Source organism: Rhinolophus hipposideros (genome assembly GCF_964194185.1).
Source record: "Rhinolophus hipposideros genome assembly, chromosome: 18".
NCBI classification, from domain to species: Eukaryota; Metazoa; Chordata; class Mammalia; order Chiroptera; family Rhinolophidae; genus Rhinolophus; species Rhinolophus hipposideros.
The window spans coordinates 7456325-7473148 of record NC_138064.1 but is presented as its reverse complement, the minus strand read 5'-3'; the positions used below and the strand labels follow the sequence as shown (position 1 = coordinate 7473148).

The 16824-nt window shown below is 43.3% G+C and overlaps 1 protein-coding gene across 9 annotated transcripts in view; it reads right to left on the bottom strand.

Moving 5' to 3' along the window:
- The window catches only part of ELMO1 (engulfment and cell motility 1), a 478109-nt gene that overhangs the window by 376476 nt on the left and 84809 nt on the right, over positions 1-16824 (bottom strand). For 6 of the 9 annotated variants that reach the window (XM_081079148.1, XM_081079151.1, XM_081079150.1 and 3 more), the window contains one exon: positions 14677-14826. The exons of 2 other annotated variants lie outside the window; for them this stretch is intronic. In XM_081079148.1, coding sequence (XP_080935274.1) covers positions 14677-14754 — 78 coding nt within the window. In that variant the 5' untranslated portion in view covers positions 14755-14826. Of the gene's footprint in view, positions 1-8378; positions 8387-14676; positions 14827-16824 lie in introns of those variants that run through there. One more of the 9 variants, XM_081079153.1, reaches the window with a different exon arrangement.

The window sequence follows — 16824 nt, the reverse complement described above, 5'->3', positions numbered from 1 at the left end:
ATTATTGAATGACTACCATATATCCCCTGTAAGATGATATTACTAAATGTACAAATGAGAAGGCTGTATGAAGATCTTGAGATGTTAAGTAACTTGCTCAAAGCCTCACAGCTCACGTGACAAAGCCAGAATTTGAACCCCAACCTGTATAATTCCAGAACCCTTACTCTTTAACTGCGCCTCACATCTGTAGTCCTGCAACCTAAACAACATGCCCAAGTTCCTGGAGCTAACACCTGAGGCAAAGAGCGCTGGAATTCTGGGTATCTTGGTTCCATGGTACATACTGAGTTCTTGATAAAGGTTATTAATATTTAATGGACAATGTTTTAGCACTACCATAAAAATAGTAGATGATCTTGCATCACGCATTATCCACATAAATTATGATGAAATCCTAAATTAACACTAAAACTCTTGATATCCAGTGGAATAACCCTGTCTCCTCACCTTCGATGCTCAAATCAACACCTCCAGCCCTAACGTCTCTGCAGTTCCCTTCTTTCTCGGGTGATTTTAGCTTGAGGGTGTATCCTTCCATGACTTCAAACTTAAATCCTACCCCAAAACTCTCCCAATTTTCAACTTTTATTCATCATCGTCTTCCAGTTTTCCAGAAAATCAACTCATAATCAACATTGCATCTTCCCTCTCCTCCCTGTTGCTGCTTGTGTTTCAGTCCTGCCAAGTCAATCTCAGAGGTGACTCTCTAAACCTTCTTCTTTATTCTGCCTGTGGGGGCAGAGAACCAATGAAAAAGAAATGCTATTTCGCTCGCTTTGGGTGCTTTCTGTTGACGGTCTAGTAAAAGCAGTGGCATGGCTAACTGGGTATTCAGGCTGTACACGCAGGAGTTGACATGGTCACATGCGGGAATATGTAGCCATGGAGACTGTGGCTAATGGGCAAGCAAGAGGCAAAAACCATCTAAGCCCTACAGACAACTCTTGATGACTTGGACCCATTACCATAGGTTTTTAAGCAGCCAAAAGGCATAATCAGATACGCACTTTCTAATGATAGGTGATTGCACTGGAGGCCAAGAGACCAGTTAGGTGGACAAAATTGCCAGCATACCAAAACCCAAAGGAAACATAAAAGGAGGTCGAGTCCAGCCGTATAGATACTGCCTTAGCTGCCTATGCTCATTTGTAAGGTTTTCATGAAGAATGTGAGTCCACCTAAATATTCTTCCACTAGTTTCTTTCTTTCTTTTCTTTCTTTCTTTCTTTCTTTCTTTCTTTCTTTCTTTCTTTCTTTCTTTCTTTCTTTCTTTCTTTCTTTCTTTCTTTCTTTCTTTCTTTCTCTCTCTCTCTCTCTCTCTCTCTCTCTCTCTCTCTCTCTCCCTCCCTCCCTCCCTCCCTCCCTCCCTCCCTCCCTCCCTCCCTCTTTCCTTCCTTGCTTCCTTCCTTCCTTGCTTCCTTCCTTCCTTCCTTTCTTTCTTTTTTTTTTTTTTTTCTATCTTGGTAGCTGTCACCACCATGTGCCCAGTTTTTCATACAAGAAATCCTGGAATCATCTCTAACATTTCGTTCTCCTTTACCCCCTGCACATAAGCAGTCATCAATTTAGTCTCGTATGATTTCACGAGACACCCCTCACTTCTGTCTGTCTCCCCATCACGATCCTTAGTCATGGCATGCTCACATCTTGCCTGGGCTACGGCAAGAGCTATCTAATTTCTCATATTTGATTCTACCTCTCACAAAACAATTCTCAAACTGTGATCATCTAAAAGTACAAATCATACCACAGACTCTCCTTCTTAGAGAGCTTCCCTTTTCCCGTGGCTCTTGAACAGAGTCTTAAGTCATTATGGCTCTTCATGGCAGAGCCTCTAACTATCCAACCAGCCAAATCCAGAGTCCGTTTTCCTCCACTGCGGCATTTCTCTTCCATTCCAGAGAGGTGAGATATTAGCCAGGATCTCCTAAAATATTGCCTCTCCTCCACTCTTTCCATTCTTTATTAGCAGGACTATAATTAGACATAATGTAGAACTTCTCACTGTATCCTTTCAAGATGAATTCACATTCGTGTTTCTCATCCCTTTATCTTTTGGGCTGGGTTCTAGATGAAGTCCTCATTTTCATTTTCCAATTCTTATATAAAGTTTTGCTCCATCAGGGCTTATGTTCAGGGGATGTCTTGTTTTTTCATGTGTGACAATCCACCTTTATTCAAATACAGTCATGTCATCTTCTTCTGGAACACCATAATGTACTAAATGTGTCCGTCTGGCTGAGATCTTAACTGGGGCTTATTTTGGGGGTAGATCTTATTTTCGGGTAAACACGGTAGAATCTGGATTCAGTGATCCAGCATTGAAAAACCAACACCTGTAATCTGATATTAAACACACTACATTGTAAAGTCTAAAATTCCAAGTACTACTTCTATATTTTTGAGTCTCACCGGCACCAAAAGCCTAAGCATGAGCCCCTAAGCTTCCCAAATATTCATTCCTCTCTCCTTCTCCCTTCCCCTCGCCAGCAAGAAAGTCTCTCCTCTTGGCTCCTCGGTTCCTCTATCAGGCAGATCAGCTGCACTTCTCCTGGTCCTCAGCTTAACTTCTCCAGCCTGTGGAATTATTCAGACAAATTAGTCACATCCTCCCCTAATAACCCGGGGACATTTCATCTTCTTGCTACTACAGAGTCTGGGTCCAGGCCCCTGCTCACTCTCTTCCTGAGTGCAAACCCCAAGCAACCTTGCATGACATGGAATGTCCTGCCCTAGACTGTGAGCACGTGTGGCGAATGAACGGCTGCCAAGTTCATCTGAGCAGTGCTGGTATTGTGTGTGTGGCTATGTACTTGGCTCAGGGAGCCCTCCTTCACCAATGGGGTGAAGAGGAAGTGATCAGAACACGTAAAAGCAGGGAAAATGAATAATTCATGAAATTGTTTGTTATGTCTTTGTGAGATTTAAATGTCTTCCATGTAAATGAAAATTTTGCTGTTGCTTAACTGGCGTTGCTCTGAATCATTCAAAGAGAGTAGCATAGTTTTAGCTTATATCACAAAGATGTTATTTCCAGAAGACTATAAAATGTATTTTAGCAAAGCGTGGTGACTTTTTTTTTAATCCATCAACTAATGTGTTTTATTTAACTCGGCGATAAATAGTTCTTAGACAAGATGGATGAATGGTGATCCACTCTAGAGTTATTTTGTTTGTGTTTGTTTTCATCTTTCTGTTGTAGTTTTACTTTTTCTATTAAACAATTGACTTATAGGTATATTTTTTTCATTCCTAAGATTTCTAATTGGTTCTCTCTCATATCCATCCATTCTCAATTTACATCCACCTGCTTTGTGTTCATAATCTCCTGTTTGTGCAGATGTCATTCTCTTTCTTTTAAAGTTCTCCCTTTGAGGATATCTAACACACTTATTTTTAGGTCTTCCTCTGCTCTCTATGTTCTTCCACACTTAACACAGAGAATAAGGTCAGCCAGAGCAGCAGTAGATGTGACAGAGGGGGACCAGATGCGGGCAAGTTTTCTGAGGTAACTGATTAGAGAAAAGAGCTGAGGGAAAGAGAAGAGTCTGCGAAGATATACAGTTTCAGATTCAGCAAACTGGGTGTCTGCTCACATTTGTCACCAAAACAAGGAAAACATGAAAAGAAGCCAAACTACACAGGTTCAGGGAAGGAAGGGACAATGAGGAGTGTTTTGAATATGCTGAGACTGAGGTGCCTGGGACGTCTAGATGAGCAAGGGAAATAGTCAGCTAGGTAGTTGTTTATATGGGTCAGGAGGTCAAGAAAGAAGTAATAGCCGGAAATTACAAGCATCTTATGGTAATGAGGCTGATGAAGTCAAACCTCTCAACACAAACTTGTCCCACAGTACTGATCCATCGACATTCATTTTGAGCTTCTCTCAAAGTCATTTGGTTGTCTTTTGACTATGGATGGCTTTGATGGGAGGACAAAAATAGACCTTCATGAGTCACTTCATAAAATGTAACAATATATGCAGAATGCATGGAAAGAAGAAGGAAAGGGAAGTTCCTCTCACCAGAGCAGCTCCATTTCATAATTTTATTCAATTGTCTGTTTCATTAGACAGAAAAAGGACAAACATCACTTATTTCCTCTGTTCAACATTCATTCTGAGTTCACTGTGTACCAGGCCTTGTGCTAGGCGCTGGGGACACACGTGGGCCACGCAGAGGACCACACAGTGAGTAAGTGGATCCATATAGGACATTACAGTGCATCTAACAAGGACCTTCATCTAGTCTGAGGAGTCAGCAATGATACTCGAAGGAGCTACATTCCATCTGGGATGGAGAGTGAACAGGAATTAGACAGGCAGACAAATGAGGGGGGTAACTTCCAGGTAAGAGAAAAACTACATTTGTAAAAGCTCTGAGAAGTGTGTGCTCACCGAAAGGCAAAGAGTCCCTTATAATGAGAACCCAGATAGAGGGACTTGGGGAAGCCACAGTGACTCCAAGCGAGGCTGGTGACATAGGCAAGGGCTGGGGACAGCAGGGCCCTAGTCACCACAGCCAGGAAGGATGGATTGTATTGTGAGTGCAGTGGGGGAGCTGCTGAAGAACATGTAAGCCTGAGAGAGGGCATTGATGGGGAGTGAGAGTGGTGGCGAGGAGGCCGGCTGAGACGCTCCTGGAGGTCCCAGTGGCAGTGAGGATGGAGAAAACGCAGACAGCATCAAGGACCATTTAGGAGGTAGACGCTACAGGACTTGCTATTTGAGGGGCTGTGGGAGATGGGAAGGGGCTTTGTCAAGTACAATTGTGGTACCATGGACTTAGAGGTCCCACGGACACATGGGATGGAAATCTAGAAAAAAGAAAACAGGAAAGCACATATGTCATTTCCCTGAGGCTGTTCTTATTTCCTCAGAGCTCTGGGCACACTGTACAGGTCTACACAGCCCAAGAGATAAAGCTGCCATTCTCTAGAACAAGCTGCTTTTTTCTGCAGACTCAGAGTTCTTGGCATGCTAAAATCTCGGCATGTTTATACCCCACTACAAATCGCCAGTTGATCTACCAAGAAAATGAAGTACAAAGTGTGACATACACTAAAGATTCCTGAAATATGAACCAAATCGTGAACCAGTATGAACCATCTCAGTCACCAAATCTCAAGAAAAGGCAGTTGGTGCAAAGCTCACCATTGGTCCTGAGCTGCCCAATGTACCCTTAATGAGTTGGGGTCAGAAAACAGAATGGACAAGAATACCGCCCCCACGTACCCAGAAAGCAAACTAAAATCCGCAATTCATTTTCAGAAGGAAGAAGCAGGATCCTAGAATTCACTCTTGCTAAATAAAACTGAGCTCTCGGTAGAGGAGAGCAATGTGTTTGCTGTCTTTTCTTCGGAAGCATGGCAAACTTTAAGATGTCTGTGAGATTAGACAGACTCTATCTCAGAGAGAGGGAGAGAGAGAGGGAGAGAGCTAAAACCGGAAAGGGAAGTAGCCCAGCTACTTTATTTTAAAGGAAGTTGAAGAAATCACTTTACAAATTACAGTACCCAATTTAGGAGCTGCAAACATCAGGTGGGGAATGACTACTTCTGTCCCCATATCATTGTACCTTGTAAGGACAGCACCAAAAGCAATAGTGCAACATCACACAGGCCTTATGACACCATTCTTAGGTGGGACAAAAGGAGCTCTTAGGGGTGCTGTGTTTGTACTCTCTAGGGTAAGGAGAGGAGAAGAATTATTAGGGCTGCATGACTGATGAAGGCACTGAGGCACTCACTGAAAGTGAGTGTGGGTGTCAGAGGTATCACCGGCAGATGGAGGTTTATGGGGCATCACGACATGGATTTCCAAACCTGCGTCCAAGTACATGAGAGTCACCAGGGAGCTGGATAAAAACAGGAGTCCCGGGGCTTCGCAATGCCCCTGCCAATAATCCTCCCTGTATGCCTGCAATGTTTTGTAAGTGACCCTGATGCAGCATCAAGCTTAGGAGTCACTGGTTTAGTCCATTCTCAACAGGGGGAAGGTGTCCACTGGCCAGGGCACATTTGGCAATGTCTGAAGACATTTTGGGGTGTCACAACTGGGGAGGGAATACTACTGGCATCTAGCGGGTAGAGGCTAGGACACTGCTAAAATCCTGCCACATACGGCACAGCCCTCGCAACCAAGAATTATCCAGTCCAAAATGTCAGTAGTGCTGAAATTGAGAAATCCTGATGTAATCCAACCACTCAGGAAAGAAGGGTCCAGGAGGATCACGTGACTTTTCGTTTCTACAGAGCAAAGCTGGCATCTCGCTTTCCAGAAATTCAGTCTCATTTTCTTGATTCTATGGAACCTTTTTCTCTTTTATTATGGTAAAATACACATCACATAAGAACTACAATCTTAACTATTTTCAAATGTATAGCGCGGTGAGGTTAAGTACATTCATATTGTGTGTTCTATGTTATCTTAAAGATTCGAATTCAAAACTCTTTATGTGGAGCTCAACTGTCACTCGTTCAGCAGGCTCCCAATATTTAAATGTCTTAAGAATTATGGGTTTGGGGGCTAAAGAGTTGGCTTTAATGCATTGAAGGGAACATTTGTATTATTGGTTCCAGTCCTGCTGGAAACATAAGAAGCTTGTTCTATTCTGTGTACCACTCTGAATAAATCATAATTGGCTCCTAACGGTCACCATTACTAAGCAGAACCCTGAGTGATTATCTCACTGAAGTCCTGAAACGCCAGGAAAGATGCATGAATATTGCCAATTCTTCCTCATAAAGCAGTAGGCTTGTCCCCACTCACACAGCACTTAAGTAGCAGCCCAGATTTTGAGACCAAATCAATCCACCCCAAATCCATGGCCACAGGCAGTCCAAACTGCCCCTCCCAGTGTCCAGCCCACAAAACTAGCCTTTCAAGGTTCTGTCTCGCTTCAGGTAGGCTTCTTCTGTATAACCCTGACCACACTTGCCAGATTTTCCCTAAGTTTTCTTTGCTGTCAACACAGTATGTCCCTGGAAGTCATGTTGTTAGTGGATGAAGCAGGCAACCTGGCAATGATGTATGCTTCTGCTCAAGTCAGGCTGCTATTGATGGTGGGAACCATTAAGTAGGGGCATAAAAGATGGGGAGACTCAAATAGAACTACCAAACAAGTGAAGTAAGTCAGACAGAGAACAATACTATGTGGTGCCATTTCTATGTGGAATCTAAAAAAAAAAAATACATAGAAACAGAGAATAGGAGAGTGATTGACAGGATCTAATAGAAAACATGGTGACTATAGTTGATAATACTGTATTGTACAATTGAAAGTTGCTAAGAGTAGAAAGAACTTAAATGTTCTCAGCAAAAAACAAAACAAACAAACAAACAAAAGAAACCATAAACACGTAGAGTGACGGATGTTGTAATTAATTCCACAGGGGAAATCCTTTCACAATATTATGTATATAATCACCACGATCTACACTTTAAATATCTTATCGTTTTTAAATGGAAAATATACCTCAATGAAGCCTAAAATAAATTTTGAAAAGAACTACCAAACAGATCTATGATTCAGTGGAAACTGCCTGGGTTTTAGTGTCAGACGTGCTGGATTCACTTCATATCAGTGGCTCCCTCACTGTGTGAGCTTAGGTAAATGAATGACCCTCTGACAATGAAGAACTGAAGTCTGAAGCCGGCCTTGTTGGGCTATAGCAAAAAGATGAAGTTGTCCGTGCAGGCAGGGTACCTCACACACTGCCTGGCACACAGTGCGTACTGGGTAGATGGCACATGCTGCGATTACTGCTCCTACTATTATGATATACAGATAAGCAGAACTCCGATGTCAAGCACAAGAACTTAAACATGCTTTATGCAATTAAGTTTTAAAAGGGTCTTGGGTAAATCAAGTTCATGTGTATTCAATTATATCTTAAATACACTACAGAAATAGGATGGTTGAGGGAAAACCACAGGTAATTATTTTGTATCTGCTTGCCTAAAAACACATGCAGGCATGTTTCTTTTAGAGAAACCTAGTCCCCACTCATCTGTGGGGAGGGGGTGCTGTTGTAAGTTTTCTGTTTCGAGAATGGAGGATACCAAAGTTGTATTCTCATCTTTACTGTTCACAATTGAAATAGACACACAGAAATAGAGGTCACTGTGATGAACCACAGGACAGAAAGGTGTAGGAAACACAGGCTGACCCTCGGAGGTTTATAATCTACTGTAAAACACGTGGGCACATTTTTTAAAATGTAAATCACATTACATGATGATTATATTAACTGTAAATAAAAGCTGCAGGCAAAGAAAATAGTATTAGAAGTTACAAGGATAGAGAAATGACTGTATTGTAACACGATCAAAGATGGTTTGAATAGAAAGGAGGCACTCCCTCCACATTGCTTACCAAAGCCAGGATTTAGAGGAGTGAAGAACTGAAGAGAAGGTGGGAGGAATTCGAGCAGACTTCCTGTTAGGAAGAAACTTCAAGAGATTAAAAAAAAAAAAAGTTTGTAAATGTGCAGGGACACACTTCTAAAGTCAGCTTCTACAAAACAAGAGGGTACGTGAGAATTCCATGTAGCACCTACAGACACCTGGTACCCAGGATAATGCACAAGGGAAAATCATGGAAGGATGTGAAGCCAAGTTAAGGAATCTGACTCGAATCTCAAAGGCACTAGAAAGCTCAAGGATCATGCATGGTGTTTTGCTTGTGTTGTTTTTTTTTTTTTTAAACTGTGGTAACTTTCTTCAAACAAAATATTTCCCAATAGCATCCAGAAATGAAAACAGGTCAACACCAGCTGCTCTGGCAGAAGTGTTCTAGCACAGCCTGGAAGCCCATCACATACAATTCTCACCTTGAACCTTTTGAGAAGGTCCTGCACAACTCAGGTTGAAAACCATGTGCCTCTTCCCATCATCCACCATGTGCCTGACCCCGCTATGTCTGTCTGAGGCACACATCAAGATGACGAGCAGGGCCCCTCGCCTGCTGAGATAGCCCATGCTCGCTTTTCTTGAGCAGAAGTGAGATCTATTTCTTTTTGTATGGACAAGATGGAGTTTCTACACTGGGGGCCAAGAATAGTACGTCTAATGATCCCTCTTCTATATGAAAGCATTTCCAAAAGGTGGTAGCACCTATCAGACCCCCTTTCTTCAGGTTCACATTTGAGTAGTTTCATCAATCATTTGCTTGTATTGTGTAGGCAAATGAAGGTTTAACAGGGGAATCGTATATCCATCAAACAGAGAGGTTCACTAGTAGGCCAGGCTGGTGACGGAAGCTGTTAGCATTTAGATAGAAGTTATACTTAAAGCCACAAGACAGCATGGCATCTGAACACACAGACCAGAGGGCTAAGCACTGAGGCTATGACAGATTTAGAAAGAAGGAGAAAGACACGGAGCTATGAAGGAAACTCGCAAAGACTAATCAGACAATGAGGGAGAATCTCAGAACTGAAGACTAATGTAGGGAGGGCGGTTTCAAGCACTTTTGCCCCCAAGCAGGCAAGGCCAACCACGGTGGAGTGAGGACCGCTTGTTTTAGCCAACGGGAAGGTATTGTGCCATCAAAGAGGGCAGCTGTAGACAGGGGAAAATTATTATTCGTCCTAAGGCTAAGTAGATACTGAAGCGATCATGAGCGACGTATACTGACAATCTTTCAATCAACTTGGAATGGAAAGCCAGAAAATAAACTGCACACTGCAAGAGAGTTACCAGGTTATGAGACAGGTTTTCCATGATAGTAATTGTAGAGCTTACTGTTGCAGGTAGAGAAGGAGAAAAGAACAAATGAAGAGGATACTGATGGGGCAAAGCCTCAAGTAGGGAAAAGGATGGTTAAAACCCAGGCACTGAGAAAGAGATGGGGGGTTGAGACAGGCTGAATGCCCTAGGAAGAGCACGGAGCCGCGTCTTCCCTCCTCTGCTGGTCGTGAAAAGGTAGGCAGGATGGCACGAGACACAAGCATCTAGCGGTCTATGGAAGCATGCGAATACATAAGCAGAGACCTTCTGTGGCCCAGATAAGGTGGTGACCCTCTGTCCTCAGTGTACTCTTTGAAAAGAAAGGTGTGTGAGGGCAGAGCAGGGGCAGAAGAAACATGAGGCTTGGAGAACATGTGCAGGAAATAAAAGAGCTGCTGCCCAGAAATGTCAGTGAGTGGCCAAGAGATGGAAGAAAATATCGTGGAGCACTACCAGGGAGCCAGTAAATCTTCCAGCACAAATTGGCTCCAAGTTCAGTGAGTAAGTTCCTTTATTACTAAGTGATATCTCTATCCCACTTGCCCTTTCATTTTCTCTCCTTCTCAAACATTGAAGAAGTCAGGCAGAGCAAGAAGGAGAAAGGAGGGACACTGTTCATGACAGAAGGGCAGGTGAAAAGGAAAACCGGACCTTGTCATTTTATAATCCAGTGGGTACTTGCTTAAACTTGTGGCAATGATGGCCACCTAAATTTACAGTGTTTACTCTGAGCCAAGCAATGTTCTACCTACTTTTCATACACTTTCTTTAATCCTCACAACAATCACAAAAGTGACAAATTATCCTCTAGGTTTTAGAAGACAGAGACACTGAGGCTCAGAGAGGCTACTGGGCCTCTCCCAGAAAGCGGGGATCCAGGGCTCACAGCCAGGCCTACACGTCCTGGAGCCTGTACTGGGTCCGGTTGGCTGCACTGCCTCTCAGCTGATGCCTCTTGTCAAAGAGTTGGGGGTTCTACGCTCTTGACTGAGAAATATACTGTTCAGTAGATAGCAAGTTAACAAGTAGATAAGAAGCCCTGTAGGCTCAGTATGTCCAGACGACCACCACCCACAATCTCAAGGGACTCCAGACAGGAAAGGCTGGAGCAGGAGCTGCGAACAAACAAATGAGCTAACTGACCACTCTTTAGCCAGCTTCGTGGGATACAGGAAACTCCACTTATGAGAAGCTCCGGGGGGCTTTGCCCACTGAGTGAAAACACAGAATTGTCTCCTTACATTTTAGAAAGAAGATAAACCAGTCCACTCCCAGCACATATCCCTTTGACCTTAACGGGCACTGCTGGAGGACAGCTGAGCAGAACTGATCCCCGTTCAGGAAGCAACTTCTCCCCATTAATTAAATATCCACTTATTAAGTAAGGACTGTTCACCAGAAAAGCAGCACTGAAGACGGAGCTGCTCACAGGCTCCCAATTGTTTCCACGTGACATGGGGGCCCCTGTGTCAGACAACTCGGCTGCTCATCACAAACCAGGGCCCCAACCCCCAGCCAACAGAATCAAAACCTCAGAGGCTGGGCTGCGTATGTGCGTTTTTCACAAGTTCCCAGGTGATTCTTGGGCCTACTCAAGGTTGAGGACCCCCTGTTAAGGCTGATAGACACAATGGTAAGTGACAACACAATGTGACAAGGAGAGGGGTACTCCAGATTTCGGGAGAACACATGGCAGCGATGCCTAACCCAACTTCCAAGAATATCTTTTAGTGAAATAGTCGCTATCCAGGTAGAAAAGGAGCAAAGAGCTTCCTAAAAAAGGGTAACATGCAGTGGGAGAGAGGCAGGTTATGTGACCTTAATTGAACAAGGAGAAAATTAGAAAATTCAAGTAATGCTCATCTCAAATCTTCATTGCATGTGCAAATACATGTCCGATTCCTGTGCCAACTTCTGACTCGGGCAAGACACTACACCTGACACCAGCACTGCCATGAGTCTCATTCCAACGTCAGCAGCTGCAGGACAATAAGGGACTAGGTTTCCAACTCTTTATGTAGGTCCCCCTATGGCATTAGCAGGTCTACAACTTAGCCAGCGGTTGAAAAGTTCAGTCTTCAGAGTAAGGGAGGCCTGGCTTTGTGTCCTGGTCTCACTAACCAGCAAATCACTTAATTTCTAGGAAACGCAGTATCTGCATGTGTAAAACCAGAATCCTCACCAAGAATGAGACGAGACAACATCATGTGCTTCCTGGTACGATCCTTCAAGAAGGATACGGCCTCCCCTCTCTGGCATTTCTGCCCAAAATGCAAAACCTGACTCTAATGAGGAGGAAACATCAGAGACACCCAAACTGAAGGACATCCCACAAAATAGCCATCCTGTACTCTACAAAAAGGCCACAAAAGATAAAGAAGGACTGAGGAACCATTCCAGATCAATGAAGACCAGAGACGCATAACAGTTAACGTAATACACGGTCCTGGAGGGCTATCAGACTCTGGGCAAATACCTATAAAAGACCTTATTGGGACAACTGATGAAATCTGAATATGGACATTGAATTAGATGATAGCATTCAACTAATGTTTAATTTCCTGGTTTTCATAAAGAGACTGTAGTTATATAAGAATGATTGTGTTCTTAGGAAAGGCAGACTGAGTATTTAGAACTAACAGGGTATGATGACTCTAAACTACCCTCCAAAGGAGGGTATATAAATGTAAACGGTTCAAAAAAGGAGACATAAAGTAAATGAAGCAAAATATTAACAATCGGTGAATCTAGATAAAAGGCAGACAGAAGTTCTTTGTACTATTCTTGCCACTTCTCTGTGTTAGAAATTGTATTGGAATAAAGTTATTTTTCAAAACTGTCAGTCCAGGAGAAAAAGAAAGCTTGAGTGACTGTCCAAGCCTGGAGGAGACTGAGGAATCATGACGACTATCCTGCAGGGTGTTGGCATTCCTGGATTGACACTGGAACAGAAAAAAGAACACTAGCGGGAAACCTGGTGAAATCCAAATAAAGTCTGTAGTTCGGGACTAATTATGCATCATTGTTAATTTCGTTTCAGCAAATGTGCCACTGTTAAATTACGATGCGAAACTGAGTGAAGAACATATGGAAATTCTCTACTATCTTGGCAATTTTCCTGTAAACCTAAAATTATTCCAAAATTTTAAAATACATGTTTTCAAAAAGTATTAATACACACACAGCAAACGCAGGAACAGGACACTGACCCCACAGGCCCCTAAGAGTGTGCAACAGGGGCTGCCGTCTTAAAGCAGAGGTTCCCAAACACTCCAGGCCACGGAGTTTTCCTGAACCACTGATTTTGTGTCTCTGGGGATGGGGCCCCAGGTGGTTCTGATGACGACTCAGACTTGGGCACCAAGTACCAGGCCAGCACTTCCCAGAATTAACTACACATAGGAATTCCCTGGGGATTTTACAGGAAAGTGTAGATCCTGGGTCCAAAGGTCTGGGGTAGGGTCTGAGACTCTCCATTTCTAATCAGCTTCCAGGTGGTGCCCACGCAAGTGGTCCTCAGCCCCACATACGGAGAAGGGGAAACAAGACAGAGAGACCTGGGTCCATGGCACTGGAGAATGACGTCAGCACAGGACTGCCATGGGGATGGGAGAAACCAGCTTCCAGCTCTTTGAAGCGCTGTTCTCTTAGGATGTAGCCAAACCTAATCCTAACTGCATTTAGTCTGCACCAAGTAGGCCCAGATATATTTGAAAGTAAAATTCAACTCGTATCTTCTCACAAACAGCACGTGAAAAAGGATATAAACAAATGTATATAAAACTACTGGGCGGGCTTCTCTTCCTGCATGGGTTTCCTCTAGAGTCACAAAAATTACCTTAGAGAGCAGTTAAAATGACAATGATGGGCTGGTCTGGTGACACTGCTTTTGACAACAATCCAAAAAAGTTACCCTGTCTTACATTCATGCTCAAGTTCAACTAATCCTGACTTTGCCTTTATAATTTATTTTAAGGAGTCCTTTGGATCCATACATGCTATATAACTCTTATAATGGTCTTCAACCAGATAATAAAATCTGACCAGGAGAAAAAAAAAAAGTATAGATCATAATCATAAAATAGTATCAAGGACGTAAATGAAAACTGGAGTTGCCATGGTACCCTAACTTTGAAAAGTTAGAAAGCCATCTAGAAACCTATATCATTTGCTCTATGAAACCCTTAAGTGTACGTTAAGTCTCAATCCTTTTTTTTCTTTAAATCATGTTCTAGAATGACAAAAGTAGCCTTTTTGAGATAACCTACAATCAAACAGTAAATGAGAGCTACACCGTAAAACTGTCCAGATCTAAGCCAAAGGATGCTTTAATAGGTAAAACCATTTTAATAATGGTCTTGATACTTTATCATTTATTAAATGTTTACTGAGTATTTATTACATGCCAGATACGATACGAGACACACAGTGCATTTTATAGCAATCATAAAATTGCAATTGTCTGCGATCCAAGATTGAGCCCCTGTTCGCTACTTTCATTATCAAGCTGTTAATATAATACAACTTGGCTGCTTCTGCAAAATTTGAAGAGAAGCGTGATTCAAAAAAATAAGTTTTGTGTTGCCCATGATAAAACCGTCTGCACAGATTCAGAAGTCCCTGCCAGGCAGGGCTGGGACAGCCGCCACTGTGTCAACTGCCTAGAGCCCAGTCCACTTGTCCCTCCCGCCTCCCTCACGGTGTCAGACATAAGCCCTGTATGGACACAAACCAAGCAGATGCTGGAGGAGTATAAAAACCCCATCCATCGCCACCGCATGTGCTACAGAACCCAAACTACACTGCAACTATTATTGCACAGATTTTTCAACACAGTCAGAGAGAGAAAGGGGAAAAAAGAGCTATCCAAAGTCTGTGAAAATTCCAGAAGAGAAAGGAAGCTGACAACACGCCCCAAACTGCTCCCAGCATTAATTACTAACCTGATCGATTTCCATGAGTTTGGGGTAGGCGCCTGGCCATTCTATGGCCACCTTGACAATGTCCGCGGGCGGCGGCATTGTAAACCCCGAGAATATCCAGAGGTGGTGGCACTGGGATCCTGCGGTGTAGACAGCTGCACGTGTCTATCCCTAATGAGGAATGACAAAAAGAGAAAAAAGAAAAGTCGCTCAGTGTAGATGCAAGGCGGATTCTGCTTCATCACTTCCTGTTTTCACTGGTGGTTTAGGTACAAGAAACGGCTCTGGGTACGAAGACACAAGGCGCCAACTGCACCACCGGCCACTCCTGAGGAGAGAAGACAAATGAGGGGAAGGTGCCAACGCCCTAGTCAAAGCTGCCAGGAGACAAGGCCCTGGTGAGGGACCGCTTGCCTGACCCTCAGGGGAAAGCCAGGCGCCCCTTACCACGGGTTCCGCTCCAAATGGTGCTCTGGGTCTCGGTGAGCTGGACTCGCTCTGCCCAGAAATGCACGTGAACCCCTCACTCTCAACAGTCTCCGGAAGGCAGATTGCCCAGGAAGTCATGGTCAGGAAGCAGCATTTCTTTAAAGTGCTTTCTGCGTGTCACAAATAGAGCTCCGCACTATAGCAACCAGGATATCATGAGGAAGGAGAAATGCCCCAAGGTTGACACACAGGCACACACACACTCCCTCCCCAAGGCCAGTTCACACAATGCACCTTCAAGGGAAGAGAATTGACTGATGTGGCTAGTGCAGCATTCAGAACAGACCTTGAATTCTCATTTGAATGAACAGTGCTGCTCACACAAAAGAAGTAAGATGATCCTTTGCTGCCTCTCCTAGACTAGCTTGTTTATTTTAGGATGACTTTTTTAATAATATTTTTGAACAGGTAAAACATTCACAGGATTCAAAACTTGAATGTAGGTGTGTGTGTGTGTGTGTGTGTGTGTGTGTGTGTGTGTGTGTGTGTGTAAAGCTGTTCAGTGTAGAATCTCCCTCCTCCCAAAGTGGCCCACACACCCAGTACCCACTTTTACCCCATGCCTCCAGCTATCCACTGTTGTTAGTTTCTTCTGTATTCCTCCAGAATTTCTTCAGGTATATAAGGCAAATGCAAAAATATATTACATTTTCCCTTTTCTTTATATAAAAGGCAGCATTCCATACCCTGATTTGTTTTGTTTTTCATTTCATGTATATTCTAAATCTTTCCATATTAGTACAAATATTGTACTAATAGTACAAATATTGTCCTGGTGCCTTTCCCAGCTGAATCGTAGCTCTCTGTAGGGAAATATCCTACCTGATGAACCAGTCCTCTGCCGTGGCCAGTGGGTGATTTCTTTCCTTTGGCCATTATAAACAAAGCTGTGGTGAATAATGTTCCACATACATCATTTTTCACACGTGCAAGTACATCCTTACGATAGATTCACAGAAGTGAAATTGCTGGGTCAAAGAGCATGTGCAGTTTTAAATTTTGATGGTCATTTCCAAATATCCGTCCACAAGAGCTGTACCAATCCACCCTTCCTCTAGCAGTGGATGAATCTGCCTATTGACACACAGCATCACTAACAGACTGAACTTCTGCACACCTGACACATCGAAAGTAATACATCTCACTGCACTTGTAACGTGTATTTCTCTTACTGTGAGTGCAGTTGAACATAAAGGGGCAAAGTCTCACGTTCACTTTTCTGTGAACTGTCCAAATCCTTTGCCCCTTTCCTATTGGGGTCTTGGTCTTTTTTTTTCTTTTTTCTTTTTTAGAAACTGTTCTCTGTATGAAGATTCTAATCAAACATGTGCACTGGGCCTTTATCAGACCAGAGTAAACTTTATCAGTTACTGTCTCAGTGGCAGTTGGACATTACTGAGACAGTAGAGACAGAAGAGCTAACAATGGCGGCCTCAACAATGCCACAGTTATATAAAATAACTAACGTCACCAGAGCTGACAAGTAAAGGAAACGAACCCAAACAAAACTGCTGCTCCGCTAGCCAAGGATGATGACCGCTGGCTGTGCTAACCAGCACAGCATCAGTGCTAACCAGCGAGAACAGTGGTTCAGTCGCTCATTCAACAAATAATGATTGAGCCCTACTCCGTGTCTGTGCTCGATGCTGGGGGTCCAGATGTTGGGTGGCATCAAGGGAC